At 45.9% G+C, this 13466-nt stretch overlaps 1 protein-coding gene and 1 pseudogene across 3 annotated transcripts in view; both read left to right on the top strand.

Annotated features, from left to right (window-relative positions):
- GNG12 (G protein subunit gamma 12) overlaps window positions 1-8187 on the top strand; it is a 111879-nt gene extending 103692 nt beyond the window's left edge. For both annotated transcript variants that reach the window (XM_080932616.1, XM_080932617.1), the window contains exons 4-5: window positions 2623-2741; window positions 4362-8187. In XM_080932616.1, the coding sequence (XP_080788742.1) occupies window positions 2649-2741; window positions 4362-4487 (219 nt within the window). In that variant the 5' untranslated portion in view covers window positions 2623-2648 and the 3' untranslated portion in view covers window positions 4488-8187. The remainder of the gene's footprint in view (window positions 1-2622; window positions 2742-4361) is intronic.
- Window positions 8188-9039: 852 nt separating this feature from the next.
- LOC308432411 (cyclin-Q-like) lies at window positions 9040-12817 on the top strand (annotated as a pseudogene). The gene is made up of 2 exons: window positions 9040-9162; window positions 12149-12817. The product of its transcript is annotated as a cyclin-Q-like (transcript).
- The last annotated feature ends 649 nt before the right edge of the window (window positions 12818-13466 follow it).

Raw genomic sequence — 13466 nt, 5'->3', positions numbered from 1 at the left:
AAAGAGATGTGGAGGAAAAGAGTAGGGAACAAAAGCAAACATCCAAGTGCTTTATCGACCTCTTCAGAGCCTGGGAACCTACAAGGTTTCCCCGGGAAGGGAGCAAGGGCCATGAGTCTGACCAAGTCCAGGGAAAGAGCAATAGAGTCCTGACCTGGCAGGAATCAATTGTAGATTGCTGTTTTTATCGCTTTCATTTTCTTTTGTCTTGGCTTACAAGCTAGCTGGTTTAAATATTAATTGTAACACAGTCGGGGAAGGGAAGAAGTCCTCCGTGCAGCTCTGTGTAGTGATCTTCGCTGAAAAAGGGAACTTCCCAGGCTTTTATAAATAGAGCTGGACTGTGGATTGTTTGCTGCTGGCCACACGGGTAGGAGCAATGAGTGGTGTTCCTGCATGACCTCTCCTGCAGTCACATGAAATTTACCCTGGCCTTAGGAACTGCACCTTGACGGTTTCGAAAGAGAGAATACCCGGCATTATTCTCATGTGAAGGGAACATAGAGAAACGCTGAGGGTGCAGCCTACAAATCACAGGCCACTCAGAGAAGACTCAACCAGCCACCAGCTGGAAGGAGAGTCCAGGTTCCTAGGCTGCAGGGACAGACATCGGGGCTCTGTGCCAGGTGAGGGTGCCCGTGCCTTGCTGGCCCTTCAGACCCTGGTTAATAGACCCTGGCCTGGAAGCACATTGAGAGATTTGGGCCAAGTCACTGGATGTGATGCATCTTCCTCCTCCCAGGAAACCCTCAGCCTCTGTCTTGGGCGGGACTGCATAACTAGAATCTAAGGAAGAGTCTGTGAGTCTCGTGGTCGAATCAAGGTCACGTAAGGCCTCAGACAAGGCAAGGACACCCTGCCCTGCCACACACTTCCTTGTTATGTACCTCTGTCCTTCTGGGACCTCCCTAGTCCCTCAATCCGCTATTGACTGTCATCACCCCTCTGTTTCTGTCCTGACACTGAAGTGGTAGAATTGCCTAATGACTTGTCCTAAAGGGCCCTGTCTGGACCAAATTAACCAGAACCCCTGAGGTCACTGAGCGGGTCGGGGAAGAGGTGGACCGCACAGGTGCTGGCAGTCCAGTTCTGCGTGCAGCTGCAGTTTGTGGACCACCACTGTTCGGGACCCCATACTAGATATGCGCAAGCTCTTGAGGCGGGTAATGGTGCCGCTTCTTACAAATCAGAAGATAAGCTGTCAAAGCAAAACAGCCTGCCCACTCCCAACCTCCTGGTTAGCAGCAGGGAAGCTGCCAAGCCTGGTACCTGGAAGCCAGGGCCTCGTCCAAAGTCCTGCACACAGATCGAAGGGATATCACTGGCTTTGTTTTTTTTTTTTTGTTTTGTTTTTTTGGTTTTTTGGTTTTTTGTTTTTTTTTTTTTTTGTTTGTTTTTTTTTTTTTTTTTTTTTTTTGAGTGTGTTTTGGTTTTGTACAAATGTGTAAAAACAAACAGCAAAGGGTTCAGCCCTCTGAGATAACTGACTCAGCCCTTGGAGACATCTATGTCTTGGGCCACTCACTCGGACTATGTTACTGGTGTCTTATACCTTGTCTGGTCTGGGCCTTGTGCAGCAGCAAGCCCTCCCAAAGAATGAGTCAGCCTAGGTTTGCTGCTGGCGCCATGGTGCCCTAGACTGCTGAGTCCTCACATAGTGCCAGGGAGGCACACCTACTGCCCACCTGCTCCCATGAGTCACGAAACTGCCACCTTCCTGCCAGCTCAGCCTTTTTCTCCAGTCGCCACCACTCTAGGCATGAATGTAACCATATATGGGAAGGGCACAAGGGAGCACTTGCCCCGGGCCTGTCTTCCTCTTGAAACAGTGCCCTTGGCTAAGCAGACAGGCCGGAGCTCAAGGGCCAGGCTCTTTCCATTGCTTTGCATCATCTGGTTTCAGACAAGGCAGCAGGCCAGTGTAGGATCCTAGGGCTCAAGCCAGAGAGGAGGATCCTCCCTCTAACATGCGAGGGCAAGTAGCAGAGTGAGCAAGTATCTTGGGCATCAGGATAGGGCAGGAAGGAATAACATTTTACTATTTCAGGCTATTGTACATTTGACATTTACTGTAGATCAATCATGGAGAGAGTCCCTCAGCTAGAAGTCCCCACCCCATTTTAAATAAGGACTTATTTACCTGCCAATAATATACTTACTGCACGTCTGATGTCCCCTAACAATTGCCCTGTGTGCAAAGCTCTTTTCTGGAGGGCTTTCTCACCATTTCCTGTGACTCGAATTTTTCATCAGGCCAATAGGAATGAAGTGAAGCCTTCTGTTGTGGGAGCTGTGGAACGTGCTCTGCTACAAGACGCTTGTGTTTGCTGTAGGTCCTGTAACTACCGCACTGTTTCTTAGGAAGTTCTTCAAAGGACACTTTTCTGTAGTATGCCAGGGCACATAGATTAAACGGATTGGTGCTAGATTTCTGCAGAAAGGTGTTGTAGATACTCAAATAGGTGGCAGGCTAGCATATCCAGATTACCATCCAGATTGCTGTGGGGCATTTCTGACTGGGATGGTTGGGGATATGCAGCCAGCCCCCTTTGAGTAACACATTTTAATGAAGGTTCGGATAGCCTAAAGGAAATGCCATTCACCTTCTTAAAAATTCTCTAGATTTTAGGAAAGAAGAATCATCCAAGATGTCCAGCAAGACAGCAAGTACCAACAGCATAGCCCAAGCCAGGAGAACTGTGCAGCAGCTGAGATTGGAAGCCTCCATCGAGAGAATAAAGGCAAGTGGGAGCGACCTGGCGGGGGAGGGGTCTGGGTAACTCCCACCCTTCCTGGGCGGGCACATAGGTCAGAGAAGATGCCACCCAGTGCAGCTTGCTTCCAGGCCTTTCCCGAAGACCTAGAAAACAATCATTTAGTTTTCGTTTCCTAACCCCACAGGTGTTATTCCAAAACAGCTTGAGGTACCAGACATCTAAGCTAGTCCCTCTGTCAACCCGTAGACAAGCTTTTCTGGGAGTGTCTGTCCTTCCTGAGTGATTGTCTTAACATAAATCTACAATCAAGCCCTGTCTTCTGAGTGGGGACAGGATTCCCAGTGGAGCTGATAAAACATCCTTGTCATCCTTCCTGAGTTTATCAAGTGTTACAGAGTTATCAAAGTGTTGCAAGTAACTGCCCTTCTGACTCCTCCTGCAGAATCAAACCCTGCCTTTGGGTGTGCCACTCAGCTCTGTGCCCCAGAGTTAATAGAGACCCCCATCTCGAGGCAGATGCAAGTTTCTTAGGTACCTTGACCTTGAAGTGTTCCCTTCAATCCTGAAAGGAATGGCCCTGGAATGTTATGACTCATGCTGGTGCTGAAATGGAAGCAATTACCTGACTAGAGATAGTCTCCTGTCTGCAAAGCTTGAGATTCCTGTGGTGGCCCTCATAGCTCTCCTCCTGTCACTCCTGGAGTCTACCTCCAGACTCCCTTCACAAGACATGGCATTGCACATGTCACACCAGAGAGAGGCAGGTGTGCCTCCCTGTGCTAGTGTTCTGCTTCTTCCTGTCCCCACATTAGGTCACTGAGAGTAGTCAAAGCTCACTCAAGTATGGGCGTCATTAGTCAAGTCTTAAATTCTGTTCCGGGTACCAGTCTTCTTCCTCTTGGATAGAAACTAAGATGTAACTTCCTCTTGACTCACACACCTTTTGTTCTTTGCCCCTAACTTTCACTGTGAAACATTTCATACTTCAGAAGAATGGCACGTGTCCAAACACTCATTTTTTATTATTAATTTTTTTTTTTGGTGAAGATGTCTATATGTGTGCTGCATCATTAATCAGCACACATGTAGAAGCCGGAGTACATAGAATACTGTTCTTGCATACCATATGGGTCCTGGGGAAAGAACTCTGGTCACTAGGCTTGGCGGCAGGAACCTTACCCACTCACCAAGATCTCGAAGGACTTTATTGACACATCTTACCATTGAGAATTGTTAAATGTCATCTGCTTTTATTCTCTCAGTGTCTCTTTTGTTCCACGTTCATACAGAGAACACCAGAACTTTTTCTTTAAGCCACTTGGAAATTGTTATACTTCAGGGCTCTTTAACAACGTATTTAGCCAGCAGTGTGTTCTATGGGGAATCCAGGCAGCTTGTTTCACAAAGTGGCCATCACTTAGAATGGAGATTAATTGTCGCCTGTGTCTAGTTAAATGTTTTGGCTTGCAGGAGGGATGTCTTCATCTGATCACTTGGTTAAGGCAGGTCTTACTGGCCAGGTAGCATTTTCCTTGCACTTAACCAACAGTCTGAAGGCCATGCTATGTCACTGATTATTGGGTTCAGATGCACTGCTGACATTTGTCGATAAAGTCTTCTCTTTCTTATTTTTGTCTATGTCAGGTCTCAAAAGCATCTGCAGACCTCATGTCATACTGTGAGGAACATGCCCGGAGCGACCCTCTGCTGATGGGCATACCGACCTCAGAGAACCCATTCAAGGATAAGAAGACCTGCATCATTTTATAGTGGACCAGGAAGCACCCCTTGCCTCTTAACGCAAACCACAGCAGCAACCTGAAGAGATTGTTTTGGCTTACCTGGTAACCACAGCTCGTAACTAAAACACCCTTCTCTTGGAATAACAGAACCTGAAGTCTCTCCTTTTTTAAGTTGTCCTTTCTTCGCCCTTTACTGATTTAATACAAAATAACAATCTTATCTTCTATTTGTTAACTATGGTATCATATTGGGTTATTGTATAAGGAAAGTGGCAGGGGAGTTGTGGGGAGCTTGTCTTTACAGTATACAATTGATTGAGATATGTCAAGACCTACCTTGTCTAAGCACCGGCAAATTAAAATGTCAAGAATGCTTCAGTCCAAAACCTTTATATTATGTTCTTAATAAGGTTTTTATGCCAACCTATATATACCCCATGTAGGGGGTCTGGGGAGGCGGCACCTGTCTACAGCCATTTCTTTTTGCACTACCTGCACTAACCACCCTGAAGCTACCTGCTGCAGCATCAGCCCTTCAGAGTTCTGTCGTTACCCTGACTCTGTGTAGGTAGAATATCAGCTTCTTACCGTGTAAATTTTGTACAAAAGAAGGTAATGAAAAAACTTGGCAGAGATCATCTGCAGTATAACGAGCTAATGCTGTTCTCTCTCCTCTCTTGGAATTGTGCTGGCCCCTTAGTCTACAATAAACTGTGCCAGTTAAAAACCTAAGGCAAAAACTGAAAGCCCTTTGATGGGGTCTTAATTCATATCAGTGATTTGGGCTTCTGTGGTCCTAAGGCTAAGAAAGGGGAAGAGACCCTGGGGAGGACCCTGGGCAGCTACACTCCAGGGCTTTTGATCTCGGCTGGATTGGGGGTGGCCACCTCAGAAACTTCCACCCTCATGACTGGAATGGGAGAATGAACTGAGAGCCTCACTCGAGAGGGTAGCAGAAATCCTTGAGAGTAGCTGCTCTCCTGGGTCCCGCTTTGCTGGCAACCCTCTCCCTCCCTTTCTCCTCTCCAGTATGGTACCTGTCCTTTGCTGCTAGAGCAACTGTTTCAGGGGGACATTCCCTCCCTCCCAGTTTTAACTGGGTGGACCACAGTGGGGGAAAAAACACTCAAGCAATATACTTGAGCTCTGCAGATGTCTGCAGTTTCAACACTGCCAGGTTCACAAACGTCCCAGGGGGAAGCCCTTTCCAAAGGGGGTTTGCATTCTGCAGGACAGTTCCAACATCTAGCAGTTGGGTGTTGTCCTCATTTTACTCTGATCATGCAAATAGCCCACATACCCTCACAGTGTCCAGTAGGGATCCCAAAGGCACATAACCTGCCATGACCAAGGAGGCATTTTGACTTTGTCACAGTGAATATTTCAAACAATAAATTAGAAGCCCAAACCAAAGACAAAAACACAAAGCCTGTGATATTTTAAATCATTATGGTAACCACTACTGAAGGATTTTAAAAAGTGTTCTCAAAAAGGACTTATCCCCAAGAGTTGTTTATAAAATTCCCCTACTTGTGTACAGTGTGCACTAAAAGAAAATGTCCTTTACTGTCTAGTGCCTGGGCTTTGAGCATCATGCTTCTTGATGGTAAACATGCAGGACTATTGTGAAGTGACTCAGAGGCATCAGGATTTCTCCCGGTTACCCATGTGCTCAGCACTCAGAACTGAGCTTGCAAAAGCCACAGCACTGCTCACAACCCGTTCTCACTGCTTGGCTCCCAGCCAGATCAAAGGCACCTGCTCAGGAGAGAAAATGGAAATGTACATCAAAAAGACAATTTTTACATTTAATGGAACATTCTTTTTTTTACAAGTATATTTTTCTACTGATAGTTTCAGAACACTAATCTTATATTCACTCTAATCTTAAACATGTTTCTTTGAATATTTATAAGGCAGTTTATTACAAAATATTTTTATGCAATCATGTACACATTATTGGTAGCAAGCATAGTATATTCTTTAGCACTTAAACATATTTTTGTTAATATGCTTTTAGTGGTAAGAAGTGAACTTGAGATCCCAGGAGATTTTGTTGCCTTTTCATTGATTAGAGACAATAAGTGTCTTGTAATTTCCTAACCAGATCTGAGCTGTGCTCACAATAATGGTCAAATAAGATTCTTTGATGCTGGACCCAGGAGGGAAATCATTTGCTTATAACTAGATGTCTATGTGAGAAGGATAATATATGTATACATATCTATGACATGCAGGAGTCACTTTTATTTATCTGTCTTTCCTCACTTACGAAGCCAGGTGACTGTAGTAGTATGTCGGTGACGGTCATGACACACAGAAGTCCCATGTGGGATTGTTTTCCCACACTGACAACTTGGCTTCCTCTCTGTATGTTCAGGTCTGTTTTGTCTGAACCGACACTCCTGTAAGCACTACACTGTTTGTACTCTGGTCCCCGTAGTTCATCTTAAATTTTGTTCCTGGCCCTGGCAGGATTCCGTAACTCCAGAGCATTTTGAAGAAGCATGCATATTTTTAAACAGGGAAAATATAGCAGGAGGCTCATCAGCTGTGGGTTGTAGCTAAATATTTTCTTTCGTTGAAAGCATGTTTTTAAATTCTTTACCATATGAAAGAACAAGAGTGTCAGGGAAGGCTTGGTCTACTTTTCCTGTGTTCGGATTATTTTTATACTTTGCTGATCTTTAAACTATCCCTGGGGGAAATTTTATACCAACGAGTTAATGATTTTCATTCATTGTTTACACAATGTAAGATGTGTCAAACTGGGGCCAGCAAGATGGCTCAGTGGGTAAAGATACTTGATGCCAAGCCCAGCAACCTGTGTCTGCTCTTCAGGATGTACAAGGTAGAAGAGAACTGATTCCCGCAGGTTGTCTTCTGACCTCTACATACTCGGTATGTTACCCTTACACACACACACACACACACACACACACACACTAAAACATTTAAAAATATGTGCCAAATTCTATGTGTTTAGGTGCCACTGTTCACCAGCTTACCACTAAGGTAGAACTGTCAAGCTCATCACCTTGGATTTGTATTAAGTGTGTCCACGCACAGGCCCAAGAGTCACCTCCAATGAAATAAATGTAATGCTGAAACATGTTTTGAAGTTTGTTGCTTTCTTTCTTTGCATGCCGGTTAGGAAAAGTGAAATCAAATAGAATAGAGCACTCTCCAGTGGTCCATGGTCTGGTCAGTCCTGTGCCAGGCGACTCAGTACCAGGCACATCAGCTCTCTGAGCCTCCCCGTCCACTCCCATCACAAGGGAGTAGAAGCAGAAGACGGCTGAGATCCTCCTATTCCCAGATGCCTTGGCTGAATGACCTGCCTCTCTGCTGGTCCTGCCCATGTGTTGGTGCTATAAGCTGCTTCAAAGACCGGTTTGCCTGTAGTGTGTGCTCACCGAATCACTGCTGTCTGAGTGCCTGTTCTAGGTTCATGGACTTACTGTTTCTGTGATGTCTCATTTTTAGCCATGTTAACTCCTAACACATATTCTCTTCTGTCTCAGTAGAGTTTCATTGGGTAAATTGTTGTTGAGACTTTGTTATTTGATAATTCATATTCATCCAGCATCTTAATCACTTCAAAACTGTGATTGTTCTTTGGAAAGAATAAAAGCATTTTTTCACTTGCTAACATGCTTACAAATGTGAGAGAAGAGTCATTAAAAGCTTTGCTTACTGGGTCAGTGCGTCATTGACTCCTTCCTGTGTTTTGCCCAATAAATTAATAAAAGACTGTTTCTCTTCCCCTTGTCTTCATTCACTTGACATTGTGTAAGAACCTCCTGGGAGCCAGGAGCTGTGGTGTGCAGGTAAAGGAGGCTCAGAGACCTCCGCAGCCTTAGAGGTGGCATGAGGAAGGCGGGGTGCTGGCACTTATCTCTATCCTTGCAGCACTGAATGCAGGAGTCACCAAAGGGCCCTCTGGGAGCCAGAAGGAGGGGCAAATGTCACAGCAGAATTATTTAGGAGGGCTAGTAAGGTGATGTGTGTGTTGGGGCTTGATAAGCAGAGGAAAGCACTGAATCTTGTGTGGAAGAGACGTGGAGTCCAAGCTCGGGTGTGGGTCTCCCATTCACCGCATCTATCCTGTAAGAACAGGCTAGCAAGTGAAACCACCCTGAGTCCCATCGGTGACCATGGCAACAGGTTAACACTGCAGTTGCTGCAGATACTCTGCTTTCTAACCCTGTAATCCCCCTGCAGTGATGAAGGGCAGACAAGGGAGCAGCCCACCAGCCCCAGGTAGTAAATCTGGTCCCCAGATCTGCTAGGGAACCACCCCCACAATACACATGCTCACACCCACATGTTCACACACACGCAGGCACACATGATAGAGGAGGGGGTTCTGACAAGGCCTGACTTTGGTGTTGAGTCAGCTTCCGCTCACGAGCACCTCTACCGGTTGCTACTGAATCCCCTGGAGCTGTTTTCTAGTCACCCTTTCGTCAGCCCTGCTACAGCCCCTCTCACAGGTTTTGTGAGTCTTTGAAGACGACGACTCTGTTGGGAATAACAGATAGTAGGATTTACTAGAAGTGAATTTTTAAAGAAAGGAGATGACAAAACTGAACGGGGTGGCGGGTGACATGTACACTATCCTCTGTTATGGACAGGAGGCACCTGCCAACAGTGGTAGTGGGTGTACACTACCCTACAGTATGGACAAGGGGCCCCTACAGGTAAGTATACAACTGCTCCAAGTTACAGGCAGGAAATACTTGCCAAGAATGGCAGTAGCAGCCTGGAGAGGCATGCCACTCCGTGTCCCAACTTTTCTCCACTTGGACCATCATTGGCTTCTCACTGTCAAGTGAATCACAGAGACACAAGGACAGCACTTCAGCTTTCTCACTGAGGGACGGTCAGGCTCGCACCCCTGTCTGTGTCTGTCTCAGTCCTGTCATCAGCTCTGTCTCTGGAGCCTTGGTATGGTCATTGCCTTTAACTGATTTGCCTTTGCTTTCTGCTGTCCCGGCCTGAGACTCTAGTGAGCAGCAAATGGCCTTTGCCTTCAGATGGGCCCTTCCTGTGCTATGTCCTTGTCTGAGTCATTCAACTGCATATTGGAATTCAAATCTGCATTTGAATGTCCAGGTCATCCCTGGGTAGCTGTACTGTGAGTCTTGAAAACATTCGCCTCAACAATCAATTTGTGCAGAATTCAAGTTGACCTTGCCCTGCAAGAAATGACTAGAGATCTAGTTAAGAGCATGAACTGCACTTGAAGACCTGAGTTCAGTTCCCAGCACTCCAGCTCCAGGGGATCTGCTGATTCTGAATTCCTGAGGCACCTGCAAGCATGAACACATACCCCCCACACAGATACATACTCATACACATGACTAAAGATATCTTAAGAAATTGCAGTCCCTGTAAATTTATCCTAAGGTCTGAATGGCTTAATGTGAGCTTGTTGACACCATCAAATACAATTGGGGAGGGAGCCATGCTTGTCAACACAAAGGAAAACAAGATAACAGTAAATGTTTAGGTGTCATTGGAAATCATTACAAATGCAGCGTCCCAGGTGATGCCTTCTAGTCCTCACAGGCAGTCCATACTGCTGTGAAAGTGAATGATAAAATCAGTTAAAATACAAACTGGATGATGCCGGACTTGAGGAATAGCTAGACGTCGGTACGTAGATTGGTAGACCCAGCACCTCCATCCGCCCTCCTTAATGACGCTCACTAAAAGCTAGAGGACATAAACCACATGACACAGGAAATTAGGGATCCATTAGATTCTGAGCTAGATAGATTTGAAGCAGTCACGTGGGAGGAGCTGCTGACCCAGGTACCGGTAGACTGGGTTATTAAGGTCCCCTTACAGTGAACATGTGAAGTTTGGGTGGTGGTATACAGCTCTTCTTTGGTGATGGGTATTGAAGCCAGCACCTCAAGCTTGGTAAGTGCACAATCTACGGAGGAGACACTCAACTACAAACTAACTCTTCAGCTCACCAGTTTGTATAGTTTTACCTGAGGAAGCTAGAACTAGTTTAACAGGTTAAAGTCACCTTCTGAAGTGTGTTTTTTAAGCCAGTTTACACTTTTAAATGTAAGTAGCACAACCTGTCTTCAATTCAAAACTGTACAAAGGCCTTGTGGCCCTGTAAACATGAGATCACATTCTGTTTCTAACCTCGACATATTCTTTCTTCCATGGCCGATGCATTGGAAGTAGTTTGTTCAGGCTGGAGAGATGGCTCAGCGGTTAAGAGCACTAGATGCTCCTCCAGAGGTCCTGAGTTCAGTTCCCAGCGACCACACGATGGCTCCTTCCAACTATAGTGGGATCCCATGCCCTGTTCTGTCATGCGGGCATACATGCAAATAGTGTTCTTATATGTAAATTAATACACCGTTTTAAAAAGTTCTGAGTAAGTCTCAGATCTGATATCAGTGAGACATTTTAATATAGAGCGTGGAACATCTCTCACTAGTTCTAAGCATTTTGTGCGAGGCATAGGAGACGGAGACCAACAATAGTCCAGGCGTTGTGCATGTTCTTAAGCCCCATAGCTACTGTTTCAAGGAAAAGTAAATGTGATTTAACCTCATCTCATAGGTCAAGAAACAGGCTCAGAAAGATTACATCAGACCTGTCAGTCAGAAGTTCAGAAGAGATGGCTCAGCAGTTATGAGCATTTGCTGCCCTTCCTGAAGTCCCATATTTGGTTCCCACCAACCACCTTTGTGTTCCTCACACCTGTAACTCCAGTTCAGAGGGCCCCATGCTCTCTTGTGGCCTCCAGAGACACTGTGGTAACTCAAATGAGAACAGCTGCTGTAGGCACCTATATCAATTGGGAATCCCAACACTTGGAAAGTAGAATAAGAAGTTCAAGGTCACCCTCAGATTCATAGTGAGGTCAACCTGGGCTACAAAAAGCTTGTTGGAGGAACTGTTAGGGAAGAATTAGGTGTTGTGGTCTGATTGAAGGAGCTGTGTCATTGGGCCAAGGTTAGGTTTCTGAATCCATTCCATTGATCTATCCTTCCTTTTCTCCCTCCTTCCTTCTCTCCCTCCTACCCTCCCTCCCTCCTTCCCTCTCTCTCTTTCTCTGTACCAGCTGTGGTAGATAAAGATACAAGCTCCCAGGTAACTGCTCATGAGCATGTCTGCCTGCCTGCTGCCATGCTCCCTGACTTGACAGTCATGGAATTTAACCCTCTGACACCCCCCAATAAACTCTTCTACAAGTTGCTTTGGTCATGGTGACTTATAACAGCAAAAGCAAAATAACCAATATAAACCTTATGTCGTCCACCCCGCGCGCTTTTAGTTTTGAATAGGCATGCTTTATTTTTTGTTTTATTCTGTTGTTTTGATGATGAAAATACTTCAGATCTTAAAATCAGGAAGGTAAGGAAAGAAGTAACTTCTTTAGTAATCAAGAGGACCAGGAAGTATGATGGCTTCTGTGGGGAGTCCCAACACTTGGGAAGTAGAGGCAAAAGAGAATCATAAGTTGCAAGAGCACCCTCAGATTCATAGTGAGGCCAACCTGGGCTACACGAAAGCCCGTCTGAAAGGAACAAAGTATAATCTGAGTAAAGAGTAAAGGATAGACCTCCGGACCGGCCTCGCGCTCCAGAGCGCTTCTACTTGGGGCAGCCTGCTGGGCCTCAAGGAGGCTGTTTGGCCAGACGGCTGTAAAAGAGGGGCGACTCCAAGGCGAGGGAGGCAGGCGTCAGGCTAGGCATGCACTCCACCCCATCGCCACCGCGTGCACCATTTATTATAAGTTCTGCGAGATCAACCTGGACGCATATGACCTCTACCTGGTCCCCGTCTCTTCCATTTACTTTCCGTTTATTTTCCATTCCGGTAAAGTGGAGGAGCAACAACTTGCGTACTCGTGACATCATCCACATGTCGCACAGGCACTTTAACCCGGGCAGTGAGCCGTTGGAGCTGGATTCCCGCTTCTGGGAGCTACGAGACAGCATTGTACGATGTGAGCTTCTTATGCTACGAGTTCTGCGCTCCCGAGTCTCTTTCCAGCATCCAAACACTGCTGCATTACTCGATCTTCCTCAAGAACTGGATGAATCATTAAAGCCGGCAACGAACCTCCATCTCTGTTACACCTTGGGCTCTGCTACGAGAGAGCTACCATGGGAGGCTATGCTTCTGCTTCCATGCTCAGCACCTAGCTGTGGCTGTGCTCACCTGGCCCTACAGGTCTGTGGAATTGAGGTGCCTGCAGAGGGTGAGGCCAAGGAGCCTTGGTGGCAGGTACTTTGTGATAACCTTCCCAAGCCAATCATTGATAATACTGTGTCTGATCTCATTCAGATTTATACCATGGATACAGAGAGCCCCTAAGGCCCTGGTCGAGGCCCGACCAAAGACCAGGATGATCAGCGGCCTGGGGTATTGTGCTACCAAGTTGCTGTGATGGTATGTCTCCACTCGGAGGACTAGTTGTGCTGGCAGAGGATGTCACTGGAGACTGCAATGGCATGCTGTCACTTTGTCCCCAGCAGCAATTGTTCAGCCTCCATGTGGGCAGGACATATTGAGCTTCCTAGAACTGGCTGCATCAGCTTTTGCCCTTAGAGAAGATGCTGCATTTGAGGCATGGACCATTGCAATTGCAGTGGGAAGTCGCCAACAGGAAAGTGAAAGAATAGGACTGCGCCCGTAGGAGAAGTATGAATGTGTACCATAGAATCTTAGGTTGTATAATAAAGATTATACAACTAAAATATGGGAGGGGTTTAGGAAGAGGAAAGGATGGCCTGTTCGAGGAACTACTGTGATCAGGGACTATTTGTAATAGTTTACATCTATTAATTAACTTAAATCTCACAGCAAATTTAAGTAATAGCTACTATTTTTGTCTCAAGTTATACACACACACACACACACACACACACACACACAAAGGTAAAAGCCTAGATCTGGAAGAACATTTAATTTTGCTTTTTGAATTAAAATTCATATGGTTTGATTTACACAGAAAACCACGTGG

The sequence above is a fragment of the Micromys minutus genome, assembly GCF_963924665.1.
Source record: "Micromys minutus genome assembly, chromosome: 18".
NCBI lineage: Eukaryota > Metazoa > Chordata > Mammalia > Rodentia > Muridae > Micromys > Micromys minutus.
The sequence above is the reverse complement of the archived record's forward strand: the minus strand, read 5'-3'. Positions and strand labels throughout refer to the sequence as shown.